Source organism: Sinohyriopsis cumingii, chromosome 4, assembly GCF_028554795.1.
Source record: "Sinohyriopsis cumingii isolate HCF-2022 chromosome 4, ASM2855479v2, whole genome shotgun sequence".
In the NCBI taxonomy this organism is placed as follows: domain Eukaryota; kingdom Metazoa; phylum Mollusca; class Bivalvia; order Unionida; family Unionidae; genus Sinohyriopsis; species Sinohyriopsis cumingii.
Window position 1 is genome coordinate 145752157 of NC_142964.1, and position 22909 is coordinate 145775065.

At 33.5% G+C, this 22909-nt stretch overlaps 1 protein-coding gene across 4 annotated transcripts in view; it reads left to right on the forward strand.

Annotated features, from left to right (window-relative positions):
* LOC149802280 (uncharacterized) overlaps positions 1-22909 on the forward strand; it is a 101708-nt gene that overhangs the window by 37785 nt on the left and 41014 nt on the right. For all 4 annotated transcript variants that reach the window (XR_016420802.1, XM_089956707.1, XM_089956708.1 and 1 more), the window contains 8 exons: positions 584-775; positions 1441-1608; positions 6368-6559; positions 7205-7372; positions 12122-12313; positions 12985-13152; positions 17955-18146; positions 18810-18977. Coding sequence is in view for 3 of the 4 variants with exons in the window: in XM_089956707.1 (XP_089812833.1) it covers positions 584-775; positions 1441-1608; positions 6368-6559; positions 7205-7372; positions 12122-12313; positions 12985-13152; positions 17955-18146; positions 18810-18977 (1440 nt within the window). In the remaining variant the exon portion in view is untranslated. The remainder of the gene's footprint in view (positions 1-583; positions 776-1440; positions 1609-6367; positions 6560-7204; positions 7373-12121; positions 12314-12984; positions 13153-17954; positions 18147-18809; positions 18978-22909) is intronic.

The window sequence follows — 22909 nt, forward strand, 5'->3', positions numbered from 1 at the left end:
TATATATATATATATATATATATATATATATATATATATATATATATATATATATATATATATATATATATATATATATATATATATATATATATATATATATTATATATATCTTTTGCTTTTGGAAATTTTCTCTGTCTCTTTTTTTTGTCTCTCTCTGTCAAAATCATATTTCTAAGATCATTTTAAATATTGTATTTACTTTAACTTGTTACTCAAAAGCAAAATCTCTACATACTGTTAATAATCAAGTGGTTTTGAAACATCAATTGATCTCATTCAAATTCGACCCGCCTAGTCAGTACTTTAACACAAGTTAGATACAGTTAAGCCTTCTAAATTCATTTTACGATTGCCGTAAAACTTTAATACAGACATCCTATGGTTAATTGTTCCTAACGAAAATCCGATCACAGCGGCCATATTGAACATATTGGTGACACCACTCTTTCTGAATAGATTGTCATCTTTAAAGGGGGGTTTTAACTGAAAAAATTCGTTTGTTTTCATATGCAATGATTCATTTGTATAAAGATTAAGGGAAAATAATATTGCATTATTTTATTATAAATTTCACATTCAGAGAACTCCCCCTTGAACGACTTGATCTGCGTCCCGAAACAGAAAACGGGAATGTTTATCGAAAACATGTACGGACGGGCGGAGGAAACTAGAAAGCACATTTCGAATTCGATACCCCAACAAAATCCGCGGACGGAAATTTATTTGGCACCACGACAAGTGTTGTACGAAGAACCCTTTGGAAAGACCAGCGGTACGACTTGTAGTTGTGTATTGTATGTGATAGAACGATAATTGTAATAGACGGAAGCATCTAATTTTGTACGGAGCACACTGCAGTCGAGCGGACCTGGCACAGCGGTTCCAAACAGTTGGCGATTCCTGAAAAAATTCGCATATATATATATATATATATATATATATATATATATATATATATATATATATGGATAGATAGATAGATAGATAGATACTAACTTTTTGGTAATCAGTAATCAAAAATCATACATGTAACTGTTTATGGTTTGTGGTGGGTGAAATTATGTCTTTATGTCTGTGTGCCTGTCTGACTCTCTCTACTAAATATTATTTCATAGAATTTAGTCAAAATTCATATCTCCCATCAGTTCTTAAAATATATATTTTGGATGATTAACATGAAATTTTACAAGCACATTCATCTAATCCTCTTGTTGGACTTAAACGAAAGTGGTGCTTCTAATACAGCCTAAAGGATCGTCACATTGATACCATTTTCAACGCTACTGCATGCATCAATCATCTGATGAAAATCATATTTATGTTGAAAGACTTCAACTAGTAGATTAATTTCTTGGAATTATCAATTATTCCTTTTTATAAAGTTTAAATAGGGACGACAAGGAAAAGTGATGCAATTCTTTTTATTTTGATATGCAGAGAACTCCACCTCTGAGGAGATGCCATGCACCTGGGAACCGGAACAGAGGAAGAGTTTTGCAGACTATGAAAAGGAAACGAGAGGAGGCCATTTGAGCTCCAAATCTGAAAGCTACAGTCCTACGGAACCAAGTTCTACATCAACAGTGAGACTTCAGTCCTGTGCAGGTAAAACAAAAAATAATGAACCTCGCCTTTCAGATATATATGTATAATACGTTTACATGCTCATTGTTATGTATTTATCGATGGGCAAATTTTACCTAACCACTCACAAACTGACTAAATTCAGAAGGACTTTATATTAACTTTGTGAGTGATCGGGTACGGTTTACACAGCAATGAAAACCCAACCATAAACATTTAATCGATATACTTCCAATTTAAGTCCTTTCTTGCATCCGATCAGCAAATGTCGTCAACAAAGCATTCGCTTCTATGTAGATCAAAGTTTTCTTTTATTAGCCTTTCAACTGAGACACAATACATAGTCCTATGTCGCAAGCTATTCGTGGACGATTCCTTATACAATAATATAGTTTAGAGCGTCATAGTCTGTCTGGCTGATGATATATTGTTATGATAATTATTTTAATATAACAATTGTTATGATATTTATATCAGGCTTTTCCATTTGGTTTCTAAAATTACGCTTGGGTATGGCACGAGTTATAGCTAGAATTGTTGTTAATTTCTAGGCATTTCGATCTTTCAAAAGCGAAATAGAGTCCCTTTGCTTGACATATGACCCCGACATTTATTAACAGCTGCGGAAACAAGATTGACTTGTAATGCCTGCTATATACCTTCTTTGCATAAGGGGCGAGTATTGGTGCGCAGGAGGGTCTGTACAACTAGAATGCTTTAACTTTTAATGGCGATGTTAAACTGGAGTTAGTAAATTATGTTCGGAAATCACCGTTGGGTGGGGTCTTATTATTATCTTTGTGTAAGGTGCTGATATAAATAAAACTTAACATCAAAGGACTGTGGAATCAAAATTAAAATAGTCCGCTGAATTTTTCGATGTGTAAAAAACAAATCCAGGTCAGTATCACGTGACCGTTTACAGCGAATCAAATTATAGAAAAGGCGGTCAATTCATAATAATTGGAATTATATATATATATATATATATATATATATATATATATATATATATATATATATATATATATATATATATAAAGAGAGAGACAGAGACAGACAGACAGACAGACAGACAGACTCTTTTCGTCAGTGACGAAAACACAACTATTTCTTTCTGTGCCTTCTGGTGGGTTAATTTCCTTACAGTTCACTCTTTCACTTGACAGTATATCGGTTTTACATCGCATGGCTATCGGTTTCGATATCCATCCACGGCAACCTAGGTTTGTATTTATGATACTTGCAATGTAGAATTCGCATTAAACATTAAAAGCACATTGACCCCATGATCTATTTGGTCCTAAATTAAATTGAGACATTGAACACAGCAAGCTCAATCTTGTTGTCGCCATTTATCCTGAATGGGTGGTCATATCAAACTGGGGTTTTAAACCATAGTCTTATCATGACGATTAGTTAGTAGTAAATGAAAATCGTTTCTATCGGACGTCTAGTACAGTCACAACGTTGGCCAGATTCAAAATCTTGCTATTATCACTCCCCTTTCATGAATGGTCATATGTGTATGGAGATTTCACTAAAAGATGTCTTAGGCTGTGTAACTGAGTTTGCATGAAAACGATGCTTATATCTATCTATCTATCTATCTATCTCTCTCTCTCTCTCTCTCTCTCTCTCTCACTCTATATATATATATATATATATATATATATATATATATATATATATATATATATATATATATATATGTAGATATATAGATAGATAGAGACATGTAAACACATAATACTAATAATAATAATAATAATAATAATAATAATAATAACGATAATAATAATGAGCTGTTGACGAAGTTACGAGGAATTTCACATAGTAGTGGCGTACTGGAAACCTGTCAGGAAAACCGGACTACACAGAGAAAGTAACGTGAGTTTTGGACTGACATGTTATATTGTTTGTTATGCGGATATAACATAAAATGGGACGAGTTGATTACCTTTGTTGTATCAGTAGTGCTAAGAGCCAACAGGAATAAAGCGCACAGAGTTTAATGGCAAACACAAAAATGTGCACGTCTATATTATGTGATTGATTGCCTGATATAGAATAAATCTTGATTTGAAGTGCAAACTTGCTGGTTGTGCCGAACTGGCTAACTTTGCGGTATTTTCACTCGTCCTCGTCTCTACCAACCATGACCATTCAGTCTCTATATGAATTTTGTCTGCTGTTCACTTGTAATTTTGACTGTACATACATAAGTACCCACGTAATTCAGTCGTGGTCGGTCAATGGGAACAAACCTCAGTTTCGTAGTACTCTTCAGTAATTGTGGACACGAAGATAAAATTCCTCCAAAGGAATGTACTCAAATAGGCCAGTCATTATGGTAGTGGCCAGTATACATAGGCAAGTCTATGGTAGCGATCAATTTACACACTGCATGAATATTTTTTTGAAGTTAACTTTTTTGTGAATTTGGATTGTTTCTTTTTTGTGCTCAAAACTATCTGTGCTTTTATATTTTTGCCAGGACTGTCACTACCGAAATATATGCATATTGGGTTTATTTAACATTCAGATAAACCAGTCTCCGCACACTTGTTCTGCATTCCAAAAAAGCAAACTAAAATTTGAGTAGGACACATTGTTTTGTCGGTAACAGTGAACTACAAAGTAACTTTTGTATTCTTCACCTGATAAGTTACAATGGAAAGAAATTGTTTCTACAACGCGCGAAAAGTTCCACACTGGACCCTTTTGAAAAGCGCGTAATACAAAGTAGTACTTTTTATTGTATGCACAGACTAAGATAACTAAATTAAAGAATATGACTCTCAGTTTTAAAAGGTTGCAAATTTCTGAACCACACACACACACACTTATATATATATATATATATATATATATATATATATATATATATATATATATATATATATATATATATATATATCTTTAAGGAAGTGGTGTTTAAGCTATATACTTTTGTCGCTAGTCCATACATCATACATGTACATTTTTGCGCCCTATAGCGGGTTAAGTCCCCCTCTCTCTTACTTTCATTTAATTAAGAGAATCATATTTACAATGCAAGGATCACTAGTTCTATATCCGCTCGTGACAGCCTAGGTCTGCTGCCTTTCTTATTTCCTGAACAACTGACTTTGATAAAATGTCTGCTGTCCTATAGTCTCAATTTCGTTTTGAACGGCAATTAAAGACGAAAAAGGTTGATTCTCTATCTCTCTCTCTCTCTCTCAAACATATATTATTTCGGAGAATTTAATCCATTTTCATGTATCCGATCGGTTCTCAATGAATTTGTTTAAACAAGCCAAGGAAAAGTTGCTTTTAGAAATATATCGCTATAAGGTAATTTATTTAGCTCTGCCTGTGACATATACACGGATCAGTATAGGTTAGGTGATAATCTTTTGTTTCTTTCATCCGTCTGTACATTTAAAACATTAATTACTTGCCTATTGGCCTATAGTATTTATAGGATTGCCATGAAACCTTGCAAACACATTAACCCCATGGTCTAGATGGCCATAAGTGGGAAATGGTGCTGCTCAGATATCCAATTAGCGCACCACGGTGGCAGTTATCGATAATTTTTCATCGACATTCTGAATGAATGGATTGTGATATCAAAATAAGATTTTTGCTGGAAGGCCTCTTATGAAGTCGCGTTGGTCCTAAATGAAGCGCATGCAGCTCGGATGTCTTCCGCTATATGTGTTAATTATATTCTCTTTTTCTGGTATTAGCAGTGATTAATTTTTCATAACTTTTAAAATAAGGAAAAGCCGAAAGATATGTGTATGTTTCCTATTGTAACATTCAGAGGATGCAGAGGAACTATTCTGCGTCATTCAACAAGGAATGGATGTTGAGGGCTTACTGTCCGACTGCGAAGCGTAAACAAGAAAGGTCCTTCTAAATTCACCACCTGCAATCTACAGGCGGAAATACGTTCAATATATATATATATATATATATATATATATATATATATATATATATATATATATGTATATATACGTGTGTGTGTGTGTGATAAAAGATTTGAAAGATATTCACTTTACGGTATTCCAAGACTTACACATACACATTTTGCGTCCTTTAGCGGGTACAGTTCTCCTTATTTGACAGTTCGTTTTGTTGAGTACATATATTACAATGCTTGGGTCACGGGTTCGTTATATATATATATATATATATATATATATATATATATATATATATATATATATATATATATATATATATATATATATATATATATATATATATATATATATATATATATATATATATATATATATATATATATATATATCTTTTGCTTTTGGAAATTTTCTCTGTCTCTTTTTTTTGTCTCTCTCTGTCAAAATCATATTTCTAAGATCATTTTAAATATTGTATTTACATTAACTTGTTACTCAAAAGCAAAATCTCTACATACTGTTAATAATCAAGTGGTTTTGAAACATCAATTGATCTCATTCAAATTCGACCCGCCTAGTCAGTACTTTAACACAAGTTAGATACAGTTAAGCCTTCTAAATTCATTTTACGATTGCCGTAAAACTTTAATACAGACATCCTATGGTTAATTGTTCCTAACGAAAATCCGATCACAGCGGCCATATTGAACATATTGGTGACACCACTCTTTCTGAATAGATTGTCATCTTTAAAGGGGGGTTTTAACTGAAAAAATTCGTTTGTTTTCATATGCAATGATTCATTTGTATAAAGATTAAGGGAAAATAATATTGCATTATTTTATTATAAATTTCACATTCAGAGAACTCCCCCTTGAACGACTTGATCTGCGTCCCGAAACAGAAAACGGGAATGTTTATCGAAAACATGTACGGACGGGCGGAGGAAACTAGAAAGCACATTTCGAATTCGATACCCCAACAAAATCCGCGGACGGAAATTTATTTGGCACCACGACAAGTGTTGTACGAAGAACCCTTTGGAAAGACCAGCGGTACGACTTGTAGTTGTGTATTGTATGTGATAGAACGATAATTGTAATAGACGGAAGCATCTAATTTTGTACGGAGCACACTGCAGTCGAGCGGACCTGGCACAGCGGTTCCAAACAGTTGGCGATTCCTGAAAAAATTCGCATATATATATATATATATATATATATATATATGGATAGATAGATAGATAGATAGATACTAACTTTTTGGTAATCAGTAATCAAAAATCATACATGTAACTGTTTATGGTTTGTGGTGGGTGAAATTATGTCTTTATGTCTGTGTGCCTGTCTGACTCTCTCTACTAAATATTATTTCATAGAATTTAGTCAAAATTCATATCTCCCATCAGTTCTTAAAATATATATTTTGGATGATTAACATGAAATTTTACAAGCACATTCATCTAATCCTCTTGTTGGACTTAAACGAAAGTGGTGCTTCTAATACAGCCTAAAGGATCGTCACATTGATACCATTTTCAACGCTACTGCATGCATCAATCATCTGATGAAAATCATATTTATGTTGAAAGACTTCAACTAGTAGATTAATTTCTTGGAATTATCAATTATTCCTTTTTATAAAGTTTAAATAGGGACGACAAGGAAAAGTGATGCAATTCTTTTTATTTTGATATGCAGAGAACTCCACCTCTGAGGAGATGCCATGCACCTGGGAACCGGAACAGAGGAAGAGTTTTGCAGACTATGAAAAGGAAACGAGAGGAGGCCATTTGAGCTCCAAATCTGAAAGCTACAGTCCTACGGAACCAAGTTCTACATCAACAGTGAGACTTCAGTCCTGTGCAGGTAAAACAAAAAATAATGAACCTCGCCTTTCAGATATATATGTATAATACGTTTACATGCTCATTGTTATGTATTTATCGATGGGCAAATTTTACCTAACCACTCACAAACTGACTAAATTCAGAAGGACTTTATATTAACTTTGTGAGTGATCGGGTACGGTTTACACAGCAATGAAAACCCAACCATAAAAATTTAATCGATATACTTCCAATTTAAGTCCTTTCTTGCATCCGATCAGCAAATGTCGTCAACAAAGCATTCGCTTCTATGTAGATCAAAGTTTTCTTTTATTAGCCTTTCAACTGAGACACAATACATAGTCCTATGTCGCAAGCTATTCGTGGACGATTCCTTATACAATAATATAGTTTAGAGCGTCATAGTCTGTCTGGCTGATGATATATTGTTATGATAATTATTTTAATATAACAATTGTTATGATATTTATATCAGGCTTTTCCATTTGGTTTCTAAAATTACGCTTGGGTATGGCACGAGTTATAGCTAGAATTGTTGTTAATTTCTAGGCATTTCGATCTTTCAAAAGCGAAATAGAGTCCCTTTGCTTGACATATGACCCCGACATTTATTAACAGCTGCGGAAACAAGATTGACTTGTAATGCCTGCTATATACCTTCTTTGCATAAGGGGCGAGTATTGGTGCGCAGGAGGGTCTGTACAACTAGAATGCTTTAACTTTTAATGGCGATGTTAAACTGGAGTTAGTAAATTATGTTCGGAAATCACCGTTGGGTGGGGTCTTATTATTATCTTTGTGTAAGGTGCTGATATAAATAAAACTTAACATCAAAGGACTGTGGAATCAAAATTAAAATAGTCCGCTGAATTTTTCGATGTGTAAAAAACAAATCCAGGTCAGTATCACGTGACCGTTTACAGCGAATCAAATTATAGAAAAGGCGGTCAATTCATAATAATTGGAATTATATATATATATATATATATATATATATATATATATATATATATATATATATATATAAAGAGAGAGACAGAGACAGACAGACAGACAGACAGACAGACAGACAGACTCTTTTCGTCAGTGACGAAAACACAACTATTTCTTTCTGTGCCTTCTGGTGGGTTAATTTCCTTACAGTTCACTCTTTCACTTGACAGTATATCGGTTTTACATCGCATGGCTATCGGTTTCGATATCCATCCACGGCAACCTAGGTTTGTATTTATGATACTTGCAATGTAGAATTCGCATTAAACATTAAAAGCACATTGACCCCATGATCTATTTGGTCCTAAATTAAATTGAGACATTGAACACAGCAAGCTCAATCTTGTTGTCGCCATTTATCCTGAATGGGTGGTCATATCAAACTGGGGTTTTAAACCATAGTCTTATCATGACGATTAGTTAGTAGTAAATGAAAATCGTTTCTATCGGACGTCTAGTACAGTCACAACGTTGGCCAGATTCAAAATCTTGCTATTATCACTCCCCTTTCATGAATGGTCATATGTGTATGGAGATTTCACTAAAAGATGTCTTAGGCTGTGTAACTGAGTTTGCATGAAAACGATGCTTATATCTATCTATCTATCTATCTATCTATCTCTCTCTCTCTCTCTCTCTCTCTCTCTCACTCTATATATATATATATATATATATATATATATATATATATATATATATATATATGTAGATATATAGATAGATAGAGACATGTAAACACATAATACTAATAATAATAATAATAATAATAATAATAATAATAACGATAATAATAATGAGCTGTTGACGAAGTTACGAGGAATTTCACATAGTAGTGGCGTACTGGAAACCTGTCAGGAAAACCGGACTACACAGAGAAAGTAACGTGAGTTTTGGACTGACATGTTATATTGTTTGTTATGCGGATATAACATAAAATGGGACGAGTTGATTACCTTTGTTGTATCAGTAGTGCTAAGAGCCAACAGGAATAAAGCGCACAGAGTTTAATGGCAAACACAAAAATGTGCACGTCTATATTATGTGATTGATTGCCTGATATAGAATAAATCTTGATTTGAAGTGCAAACTTGCTGGTTGTGCCGAACTGGCTAACTTTGCGGTATTTTCACTCGTCCTCGTCTCTACCAACCATGACCATTCAGTCTCTATATGAATTTTGTCTGCTGTTCACTTGTAATTTTGACTGTACATACATAAGTACCCACGTAATTCAGTCGTGGTCGGTCAATGGGAACAAACCTCAGTTTCGTAGTACTCTTCAGTAATTGTGGACACGAAGATAAAATTCCTCCAAAGGAATGTACTCAAATAGGCCAGTCATTATGGTAGTGGCCAGTATACATAGGCAAGTCTATGGTAGCGATCAATTTACACACTGCATGAATATTTTTTTGAAGTTAACTTTTTTGTGAATTTGGATTGTTTCTTTTTTGTGCTCAAAACTATCTGTGCTTTTATATTTTTGCCAGGACTGTCACTACCGAAATATATGCATATTGGGTTTATTTAACATTCAGATAAACCAGTCTCCGCACACTTGTTCTGCATTCCAAAAAAGCAAACTAAAATTTGAGTAGGACACATTGTTTTGTCGGTAACAGTGAACTACAAAGTAACTTTTGTATTCTTCACCTGATAAGTTACAATGGAAAGAAATTGTTTCTACAACGCGCGAAAAGTTCCACACTGGGCCCTTTTGAAAAGCGCGTAATACAAAGTAGTACTTTTTATTGTATGCACAGACTAAGATAACTAAATTAAAGAATATGACTCTCAGTTTTAAAAGGTTGCAAATTTCTGAACCACACACACACACACTTATATATATATATATATATATATATATATATATATATATATATATATATATATATATATATATATCTTTAAGGAAGTGGTGTTTAAGCTATATACTTTTGTCGCTAGTCCATACATCATACATGTACATTTTTGCGCCCTATAGCGGGTTAAGTCCCCCTCTCTCTTACTTTCATTTAATTAAGAGAATCATATTTACAATGCAAGGATCACTAGTTCTATATCCGCTCGTGACAGCCTAGGTCTGCTGCCTTTCTTATTTCCTGAACAACTGACTTTGATAAAATGTCTGCTGTCCTATAGTCTCAATTTCGTTTTGAACGGCAATTAAAGACGAAAAAGGTTGATTCTCTATCTCTCTCTCTCTCTCTCAAACATATATTATTTCGGAGAATTTAATCCATTTTCATGTATCCGATCGGTTCTCAATGAATTTGTTTAAACAAGCCAAGGAAAAGTTGCTTTTAGAAATATATCGCTATAAGGTAATTTATTTAGCTCTGCCTGTGACATATACACGGATCAGTATAGGTTAGGTGATAATCTTTTGTTTCTTTCATCCGTCTGTACATTTAAAACATTAATTACTTGCCTATTGGCCTATAGTATTTATAGGATTGCCATGAAACTTTGCAAACACATTAACCCCATGGTCTAGATGGCCATAAGTGGGAAATGGTGCTGCTCAGATATCCAATTAGCGCACCACGGTGGCAGTTATCGATAATTTTTCATCGACATTCTGAATGAATGGATTGTGATATCAAAATAAGATTTTTGCTGGAAGGCCTCTTATGAAGTCGCGTTGGTCCTAAATGAAGCGCATGCAGCTCGGATGTCTTCCGCTATATGTGTTAATTATATTCTCTTTTTCTGGTATTAGCAGTGATTAATTTTTCATAACTTTTAAAATAAGGAAAAGCCGAAAGATATGTGTATGTTTCCTATTGTAACATTCAGAGGATGCAGAGGAACTATTCTGCGTCATTCAACAAGGAATGGATGTTGAGGGCTTACTGTCCGACTGCGAAGCGTAAACAAGAAAGGTCCTTCTAAATTCACCACCTGCAATCTACAGGCGGAAATACGTTCAATATATATATATATATATATATATATATATATATATATATATATATATATATATATATATATATATATATACGTGTGTGTGTGTGTGATAAAAGATTTGAAAGATATTCACTTTACGGTATTCCAAGACTTACACATACACATTTTGCGTCCTTTAGCGGGTACAGTTCTCCTTATTTGACAGTTCGTTTTGTTGAGTACATATATTACAATGCTTGGGTCACGGGTTCGTTATATGTATATATATATATATATATATATATATATATATATATATATATATATATATATATATATATATATATATATTTATATATATATATATATATATATATATATATATATATATATATATATATATATATATATATATCTTTTGCTTTTGGAAATTTTCTCTGTCTCTTTTTTTTGTCTCTCTCTGTCAAAATCATATTTCTAAGATCATTTTAAATATTGTATTTACATTAACTTGTTACTCAAAAGCAAAATCTCTACATACTGTTAATAATCAAGTGGTTTTGAAACATCAATTGATCTCATTCAAATTCGACCCGCCTAGTCAGTACTTTAACACAAGTTAGATACAGTTAAGCCTTCTAAATTCATTTTACGATTGCCGTAAAACTTTAATACAGACATCCTATGGTTAATTGTTCCTAACGAAAATCCGATCACAGCGGCCATATTGAACATATTGGTGACACCACTCTTTCTGAATAGATTGTCATCTTTAAAGGGGGGTTTTAACTGAAAAAATTCGTTTGTTTTCATATGCAATGATTCATTTGTATAAAGATTAAGGGAAAATAATATTGCATTATTTTATTATAAATTTCACATTCAGAGAACTCCCCCTTGAACGACTTGATCTGCGTCCCGAAACAGAAAACGGGAATGTTTATCGAAAACATGTACGGACGGGCGGAGGAAACTAGAAAGCACATTTCGAATTCGATACCCCAACAAAATCCGCGGACGGAAATTTATTTGGCACCACGACAAGTGTTGTACGAAGAACCCTTTGGAAAGACCAGCGGTACGACTTGTAGTTGTGTATTGTATGTGATAGAACGATAATTGTAATAGACGGAAGCATCTAATTTTGCACGGAGCACACTGCAGTCGAGCGGACCTGGCACAGCGGTTCCAAACAGTTGGCGATTCCTGAAAAAATTCGCATATATATATATATATATATATATATATATATATATATATATATATATATATATATATATATGGATAGATAGATAGATAGATACTAACTTTTTGGTAATCAGTAATCAAAAATCATACATGTAACTGTTTATGGTTTGTGGTGGGTGAAATTATGTCTTTATGTCTGTGTGCCTGTCTGACTCTCTCTACTAAATATTATTTCATAGAATTTAGTCAAAATTCATATCTCCCATCAGTTCTTAAAATATATATTTTGGATGATTAACATGAAATTTTACAAGCACATTCATCTAATCCTCTTGTTGGACTTAAACGAAAGTGGTGCTTCTAATACAGCCTAAAGGATCGTCACATTGATACCATTTTCAACGCTACTGCATGCATCAATCATCTGATGAAAATCATATTTATGTTGAAAGACTTCAACTAGTAGATTAATTTCTTGGAATTATCAATTATTCCTTTTTATAAAGTTTAAATAGGGACGACAAGGAAAAGTGATGCAATTCTTTTTATTTTGATATGCAGAGAACTCCACCTCTGAGGAGATGCCATGCACCTGGGAACCGGAACAGAGGAAGAGTTTTGCAGACTATGAAAAGGAAACGAGAGGAGGCCATTTGAGCTCCAAATCTGAAAGCTACAGTCCTACGGAACCAAGTTCTACATCAACAGTGAGACTTCAGTCCTGTGCAGGTAAAACAAAAAATAATGAACCTCGCCTTTCAGATATATATGTATAATACGTTTACATGCTCATTGTTATGTATTTATCGATGGGCAAATTTTACCTAACCACTCACAAACTGACTAAATTCAGAAGGACTTTATATTAACTTTGTGAGTGATCGGGTACGGTTTACACAGCAATGAAAACCCAACCATAAAAATTTAATCGATATACTTCCAATTTAAGTCCTTTCTTGCATCCGATCAGCAAATGTCGTCAACAAAGCATTCGCTTCTATGTAGATCAAAGTTTTCTTTTATTAGCCTTTCAACTGAGACACAATACATAGTCCTATGTCGCAAGCTATTCGTGGACGATTCCTTATACAATAATATAGTTTAGAGCGTCATAGTCTGTCTGGCTGATGATATATTGTTATGATAATTATTTTAATATAACAATTGTTATGATATTTATATCAGGCTTTTCCATTTGGTTTCTAAAATTACGCTTGGGTATGGCACGAGTTATAGCTAGAATTGTTGTTAATTTCTAGGCATTTCGATCTTTCAAAAGCGAAATAGAGTCCCTTTGCTTGACATATGACCCCGACATTTATTAACAGCTGCGGAAACAAGATTGACTTGTAATGCCTGCTATATACCTTCTTTGCATAAGGGGCGAGTATTGGTGCGCAGGAGGGTCTGTACAACTAGAATGCTTTAACTTTTAATGGCGATGTTAAACTGGAGTTAGTAAATTATGTTCGGAAATCACCGTTGGGTGGGGTCTTATTATTATCTTTGTGTAAGGTGCTGATATAAATAAAACTTAACATCAAAGGACTGTGGAATCAAAATTAAAATAGTCCGCTGAATTTTTCGATGTGTAAAAAACAAATCCAGGTCAGTATCACGTGACCGTTTACAGCGAATCAAATTATAGAAAAGGCGGTCAATTCATAATAATTGGAATTATATATATATATATATATATATATATATATATATATATATATATATATATATATATATATATATATATATAAAGAGAGAGACAGAGACAGACAGACAGACAGACAGACAGACTCTTTTCGTCAGTGACGAAAACACAACTATTTCTTTCTGTGCCTTCTGGTGGGTTAATTTCCTTACAGTTCACTCTTTCACTTGACAGTATATCGGTTTTACATCGCATGGCTATCGGTTTCGATATCCATCCACGGCAACCTAGGTTTGTATTTATGATACTTGCAATGTAGAATTCGCATTAAACATTAAAAGCACATTGACCCCATGATCTATTTGGTCCTAAATTAAATTGAGACATTGAACACAGCAAGCTCAATCTTGTTGTCGCCATTTATCCTGAATGGGTGGTCATATCAAACTGGGGTTTTAAACCATAGTCTTATCATGACGATTAGTTAGTAGTAAATGAAAATCGTTTCTATCGGACGTCTAGTACAGTCACAACGTTGGCCAGATTCAAAATCTTGCTATTATCACTCCCCTTTCATGAATGGTCATATGTGTATGGAGATTTCACTAAAAGATGTCTTAGGCTGTGTAACTGAGTTTGCATGAAAACGATGCTTATATCTATCTATCTATCTATCTATCTATCTCTCTCTCTCTCTCTCTCTCTCTCTCTCTCTCTCTCACTCTATATATATATATATATATATATATATATATATATATATATATATATATATATATATATGTAGATATATAGATAGATAGAGACATGTAAACACATAATACTAATAATAATAATAATAATAATAATAATAACGATAATAATAATGAGCTGTTGACGAAGTTACGAGGAATTTCACATAGTAGTGGCGTACTGGAAACCTGTCAGGAAAACCGGACTACACAGAGAAAGTAACGTGAGTTTTGGACTGACATGTTATATTGTTTGTTATGCGGATATAACATAAAATGGGACGAGTTGATTACCTTTGTTGTATCAGTAGTGCTAAGAGCCAACAGGAATAAAGCGCACAGAGTTTAATGGCAAACACAAAAATGTGCACGTCTATATTATGTGATTGATTGCCTGATATAGAATAAATCTTGATTTGAAGTGCAAACTTGCTGGTTGTGCCGAACTGGCTAACTTTGCGGTATTTTCACTCGTCCTCGTCTCTACCAACCATGACCATTCAGTCTCTATATGAATTTTGTCTGCTGTTCACTTGTAATTTTGACTGTACATACATAAGTACCCACGTAATTCAGTCGTGGTCGGTCAATGGGAACAAACCTCAGTTTCGTAGTACTCTTCAGTAATTGTGGACACGAAGATAAAATTCCTCCAAAGGAATGTACTCAAATAGGCCAGTCATTATGGTAGTGGCCAGTATACATAGGCAAGTCTATGGTAGCGATCAATTTACACACTGCATGAATATTTTTTTGAAGTTAACTTTTTTGTGAATTTGGATTGTTTCTTTTTTGTGCTCAAAACTATCTGTGCTTTTATATTTTTGCCAGGACTGTCACTACCGAAATATATGCATATTGGGTTTATTTAACATTCAGATAAACCAGTCTCCGCACACTTGTTCTGCATTCCAAAAAAGCAAACTAAAATTTGAGTAGGACACATTGTTTTGTCGGTAACAGTGAACTACAAAGTAACTTTTGTATTCTTCACCTGATAAGTTACAATGGAAAGAAATTGTTTCTACAACGCGCGAAAAGTTCCACACTGGACCCTTTTGAAAAGCGCGTAATACAAAGTAGTACTTTTTATTGTATGCACAGACTAAGATAACTAAATTAAAGAATATGACTCTCAGTTTTAAAAGGTTGCAAATTTCTGAACCACACACACACACACTTATATATATATATATATATATATATATATATATATATATATATATATATATATATATATATATATATATATATATATATATATATCTTTAAGGAAGTGGTGTTTAAGCTATATACTTTTGTCGCTAGTCCATACATCATACATGTACATTTTTGCGCCCTATAGCGGGTTAAGTCCCCCTCTCTCTTACTTTCATTTAATTAAGAGAATCATATTTACAATGCAAGGATCACTAGTTCTATATCCGCTCGTGACAGCCTAGGTCTGCTGCCTTTCTTATTTCCTGAACAACTGACTTTGATAAAATGTCTGCTGTCCTATAGTCTCAATTTCGTTTTGAACGGCAATTAAAGACGAAAAAGGTTGATTCTCTATCTCTCTCTCTCTCTCTCAAACATATATTATTTCGGAGAATTTAATCCATTTTCATGTATCCGATCGGTTCTCAATGAATTTGTTTAAACAAGCCAAGGAAAAGTTGCTTTTAGAAATATATCGCTATAAGGTAATTTATTTAGCTCTGCCTGTGACATATACACGGATCAGTATAGGTTAGGTGATAATCTTTTGTTTCTTTCATCCGTCTGTACATTTAAAACATTAATTACTTGCCTATTGGCCTATAGTATTTATAGGAGATTGCCATGAAACTTTGCAAACACATTAACCCCATGGTCTAGATGGCCATAAGTGGGAAATGGTGCTGCTCAGATATCCAATTAGCGCACCACGGTGGCAGTTATCGATAATTTTTCATCGACATTCTGAATGAATGGATTGTGATATCAAAATAAGATTTTTGCTGGAAGGCCTCTTATGAAGTCGCGTTGGTCCTAAATGAAGCGCATGCAGCTCGGATGTCTTCCGCTATATGTGTTAATTATATTCTCTTTTTCTGGTATTAGCAGTGATTAATTTTTCATAACTTTTAAAATAAGGAAAAGCCGAAAGATATGTGTATGTTTCCTATTGTAACATTCAGAGGATGCAGAGGAACTATTCTGCGTCATTCAACAAGGAATGGATGTTGAGGGCTTACTGTCCGACTGCGAAGCGTAAACAAGAAAGGTCCTTCTAAATTCACCACCTGCAATCTACAGGCGGAAATACGTTCAATATATATATATATATATATATATATATATATATATATATATATATATATATATATATATATATATATATATGTATATATACGTGTGTGTGTGTGTGATAAAAGATTTGAAAGATATTCACTTTACGGTATTCCAAGACTTACACATACACATTTTGCGTCCTTTAGCGGGTACAGTTCTCCTTATTTGACAGTTCGTTTTGTTGAGTACATATATTACAATGCTTGGGTCACGGGTTCGTTATATATATATATATATATATATATATATATATATATATATATATATATATATATATATATATATATATATATATATATATATATATATATTTATATATATATATATATATATATATATATATATATATATATATATATATATATATATCTTTTGCTTTTGGAAATTTTCTCTGTCTCTTTTTTTTGTCTCTCTCTGTCAAAATCATATTTCTAAGATCATTTTAAATATTGTATTTACATTAACTTGTTACTCAAAAGCAAAATCTCTACATACTGTTAATAATCAAGTGGTTTTGAAACATCAATTGATCTCATTCAAATTCGACCCGCCTAGTCAGTACTTTAACACAAGTTAGATACAGTTAAGCCTTCTAAATTCATTTTACGATTGCCGTAAAACTTTAATACAGACATCCTATGGTTAATTGTTCCTAACGAAAATCCGATCACAGCGGCCATATTGAACATATTGGTGACACCACTCTTTCTGAATAGATTGTCATCTTTAAAGGGGGTTTTAACTGAAAAAATTCGTTTGTTTTCATATGCAATGATTCATTTGTATAAAGATTAAGGGAAAATAATATTGCATTATTTTATTATAAATTTCACATTCAGAGAACTCCCCCTTGAACGACTTGATCTGCGTCCCGAAACAGAAAACGGGAATGTTTATCGAAAACATGTACGGACGGGCGGAGGAAACTAGAAAGCACATTTCGAATTCGATACCCCAACAAAATCCGCGGACGGAAATTTATTTGGCACCACGACAAGTGTTGTACGAAGAACCCTTTGGAAAGACCAGCGGTACGACTTGTAGTTGTGTATTGTATGTGATAGAACGATAATTGTAATAGACGGAAGCATCTAATTTTGTACGGAGCACACTGCAGTCGAGCGGACCTGGCACAGCGGTTCCAAACAGTTGGCGATTCCTGAAAAAATTCGCATATATATATATATATATATATATATATATATATATATATATATATATATGGATAGATAGATAGATAGATAGATACTAACTTTTTGGTAATCAGTAATCAAAAATCATACATGTAACTGTTTATGGTTTGTGGTGGGTGAAATTATGTCTTTATGTCTGTGTGCCTGTCTGACTCTCTCTACTAAATATTATTTCATAGAATTTAGTCAAAATTCATATCTCCCATCAGTTCTTAAAATATATATTTTGGATGATTAACATGAAATTTTACAAGCACATTCATCTAATCCTCTTGTTGGACTTAAACGAAAGTGGTGCTTCTAATACAGCCTAAAGGATCGTCACATTGATACCATTTTCAACGCTACTGCATGCATCAATCATCTGATGAAAATCATATTTATGTTGAAAGACTTCAACTAGTAGATTAATTTCTTGGAATTATCAATTATTCCTTTTTATAAAGTTTAAATAGGGACGACAAGGAAAAGTGATGCAATTCTTTTTATTTTGATATGCAGAGAACTCCACCTCTGAGGAGATGCCATGCACCTGGGAACCGGAACAGAGGAAGAGTTTTGCAGACTATGAAAAGGAAACGAGAGGAGGCCATTTGAGCTCCAAATCTGAAAGCTACAGTCCTACGGAACCAAGTTCTACATCAACAGTGAGACTTCAGTCCTGTGCAGGTAAAACAAAAAATAATGAACCTCGCCTTTCAGATATATATGTATAATACGTTTACATGCTCATTGTTATGTATTTATCGATGGGCAAATTTTACCTAACCACTCACAAACTGACTAAATTCAGAAGGACTTTATATTAACTTTGTGAGTGATCGGGTACGGTTTACACAGCAATGAAAACCCAACCATAAAAATTTAATCGATATACTTCCAATTTAAGTCCTTTCTTGCATCCGATCAGCAAATGTCGTCAACAAAGCATTCGCTTCTATGTAGATCAAAGTTTTCTTTTATTAGCCTTTCAACTGAGACACAATACATAGTCCTATGTCGCAAGCTATTCGTGGACGATTCCTTATACAATAATATAGTTTAGAGCGTCATAGTCTGTCTGGCTGATGATATATTGTTATGATAATTATTTTAATATAACAATTGTTATGATATTTATATCAGGCTTTTCCATTTGGTTTCTAAAATTACGCTTGGGTATGGCACGAGTTATAGCTAGAATTGTTGTTAATTTCTAGGCATTTCGATCTTTCAAAAGCGAAATAGAGTCCCTTTGCTTGACATATGACCCCGACATTTATTAACAGCTGCGGAAACAAGATTGACTTGTAATGCCTGCTATATACCTTCTTTGCATAAGGGGCGAGTATTGGTGCGCAGGAGGGTCTGTACAACTAGAATGCTTTAACTTTTAATGGCGATGTTAAACTGGAGTTAGTAAATTATGTTCGGAAATCACCGTTGGGTGGGGTCTTATTATTATCTTTGTGTAAGGTGCTGATATAAATAAAACTTAACATCAAAGGACTGTGGAATCAAAATTAAAATAGTCCGCTGAATTTTTCGATGTGTAAAAAACAAATCCAGGTCAGTATCACGTGACCGTTTACAGCGAATCAAATTATAGAAAAGGCGGTCAATTCATAATAATTGGAATTATATATATATATATATATATATATATATATTATATATATATATATATATATATATAAAGAGAGAGACAGAGACAGACAGACAGACAGACAGACAGACAGACAGACTCTTTTCGTCAGTGACGAAAACACAACTATTTCTTTCTGTGCCTTCTGGTGGGTTAATTTCCTTACAGTTCACTCTTTCACTTGACAGTATATCGGTTTTACATCGCATGGCTATCGGTTTCGATATCCATCCACGGCAACCTAGGTTTGTATTTATGATACTTGCAATGTAGAATTCGCATTAAACATTAAAAGCACATTGACCCCATGATCTATTTGGTCCTAAATTAAATTGAGACATTGAACACAGCAAGCTCAATCTTGTTGTCGCCATTTATTATCCTGAATGGGTGGTCATATCAAACTGGGGTTTTAAACCATAGTCTTATCATGACGATTAGTTAGTAGTAAATGAAAATCGTTTCTATCGGACGTCTAGTACAGTCACAACGTTGGCCAGATTCAAAATCTTGCTATTATCACTCCCCTTTCATGAATGGTCATATGTGTATGGAGATTTCACTAAAAGATGTCTTAGGCTGTGTAACTGAGTTTGCATGAAAACGATGCTTATATCTATCTATCTATCTATCTATCTATCTCTCTCTCTCTCTCTCTCTCTCTCTCTCACTCTATATATATATATATATATATATATATATATATATATATATATATATATATATATATATATATATATGTAGATATATAGATAGATAGAGACATGTAAACACATAATACTAATAATAATAATAATAATAATAATAATAATAATAACGATAATAATAATGAGCTGTTGACGAAGTTACGAGGAATTTCACATAGTAGTGGCGTACTGGAAACCTGTCAGGAAAACCGGACTACACAGAGAAAGTAACGTGAGTTTTGGACTGACATGTTATATTGTTTGTTATGCGGATATAACATAAAATGGGACGAGTTGATTACCTTTGTTGTATCAGTAGTGCTAAGAGCCAACAGGAATAAAGCGCACAGAGTTTAATGGCAAACACAAAAATGTGCACGTCTATATTATGTGATTGATTGCCTGATATAGAATAAATCTTGATTTGAAGTGCAAACTTGCTGGTTGTGCCGAACTGGCTAACTTTGCGGTATTTTCACTCGTCCTCGTCTCTACCAACCATGACCATTCAGTCTCTATATGAATTTTGTCTGCTGTTCACTTGTAATTTTGACTGTACATACATAAGTACCCACGTAATTCAGTCGTGGTCGGTCAATGGGAACAAACCTCAGTTTCGTAGTACTCTTCAGTAATTGTGGACACGAAGATAAAATTCCTCCAAAGGAATGTACTCAAATAGGCCAGTCATTATGGTAGTGGCCAGTATACATAGGCAAGTCTATGGTAGCGATCAATTTACACACTGCATGAATATTTTTTTGAAGTTAACTTTTTTGTGAATTTGGATTGTTTCTTTTTTGTGCTCAAAACTATCTGTGCTTTTATATTTTTGCCAGGACTGTCACTACCGAAATATATGCATATTGGGTTTATTTAACATTCAGATAAACCAGTCTCCGCACACTTGTTCTGCATTCCAAAAAAGCAAACTAAAATTTGAGTAGGACACATTGTTTTGTCGGTAACAGTGAACTACAAAGTAACTTTTGTATTCTTCACCTGATAAGTTACAATGGAAAGAAATTGTTTCTACAACGCGCGAAAAGTTCCACACTGGGCCCTTTTGAAAAGCGCGTAATACAAAGTAGTACTTTTTATTGTATGCACAGACTAAGATAACTAAATTAAAGAATATGACTCTCAGTTTTAAAAGGTTGCAAATTTCTGAACCACACACACACACACTTATATATATATATATATATATATATATATATATATATATATATATATATATATATATATATATATCTTTAAGGAAGTGGTGTTTAAGCTATATACTTTTGTCGCTAGTCCATACATCATACATGTACATTTTTGCGCCCTATAGCGGGTTAAGTCCCCCTCTCTCTTACTTTCATTTAATTAAGAGAATCATATTTACAATGCAAGGATCACTAGTTCTATATCCGCTCGTGACAGCCTAGGTCTGCTGCCTTTCTTATTTCCTGAACAACTGACTTTGATAAAATGTCTGCTGTCCTATAGTCTCAATTTCGTTTTGAACGGCAATTAAAGACGAAAAAGGTTGATTCTCTATCTCTCTCTCTCTCTCTCAAACATATATTATTTCGGAGAATTTAATCCATTTTCATGTATCCGATCGGTTCTCAATGAATTTGTTTAAACAAGCCAAGGAAAAGTTGCTTTTAGAAATATATCGCTATAAGGTAATTTATTTAGCTCTGCCTGTGACATATACACGGATCAGTATAGGTTAGGTGATAATCTTTTGTTTCTTTCATCCGTCTGTACATTTAAAACATTAATTACTTGCCTATTGGCCTATAGTATTTATAGGATTGCCATGAAACTTTGCAAACACATTAACCCCATGGTCTAGATGGCCATAAGTGGGAAATGGTGCTGCTCAGATATCCAATTAGCGCACCACGGTGGCAGTTATCGATAATTTTTCATCGACATTCTGAATGAATGGATTGTGATATCAAAATAAGATTTTTGCTGGAAGGCCTCTTATGAAGTCGCGTTGGTCCTAAATGAAGCGCATGCAGCTCGGATGTCTTCCGCTATATGTGTTAATTATATTCTCTTTTTCTGGTATTAGCAGTGATTAATTTTTCATAACTTTTAAAATAAGGAAAAGCCGAAAGATATGTGTATGTTTCCTATTGTAACATTCAGAGGATGCAGAGGAACTATTCTGCGTCATTCAACAAGGAATGGATGTTGAGGGCTTACTGTCCGACTGCGAAGCGTAAACAAGAAAGGTCCTTCTAAATTCACCACCTGCAATCTACAGGCGGAAATACGTTCAATATATATAT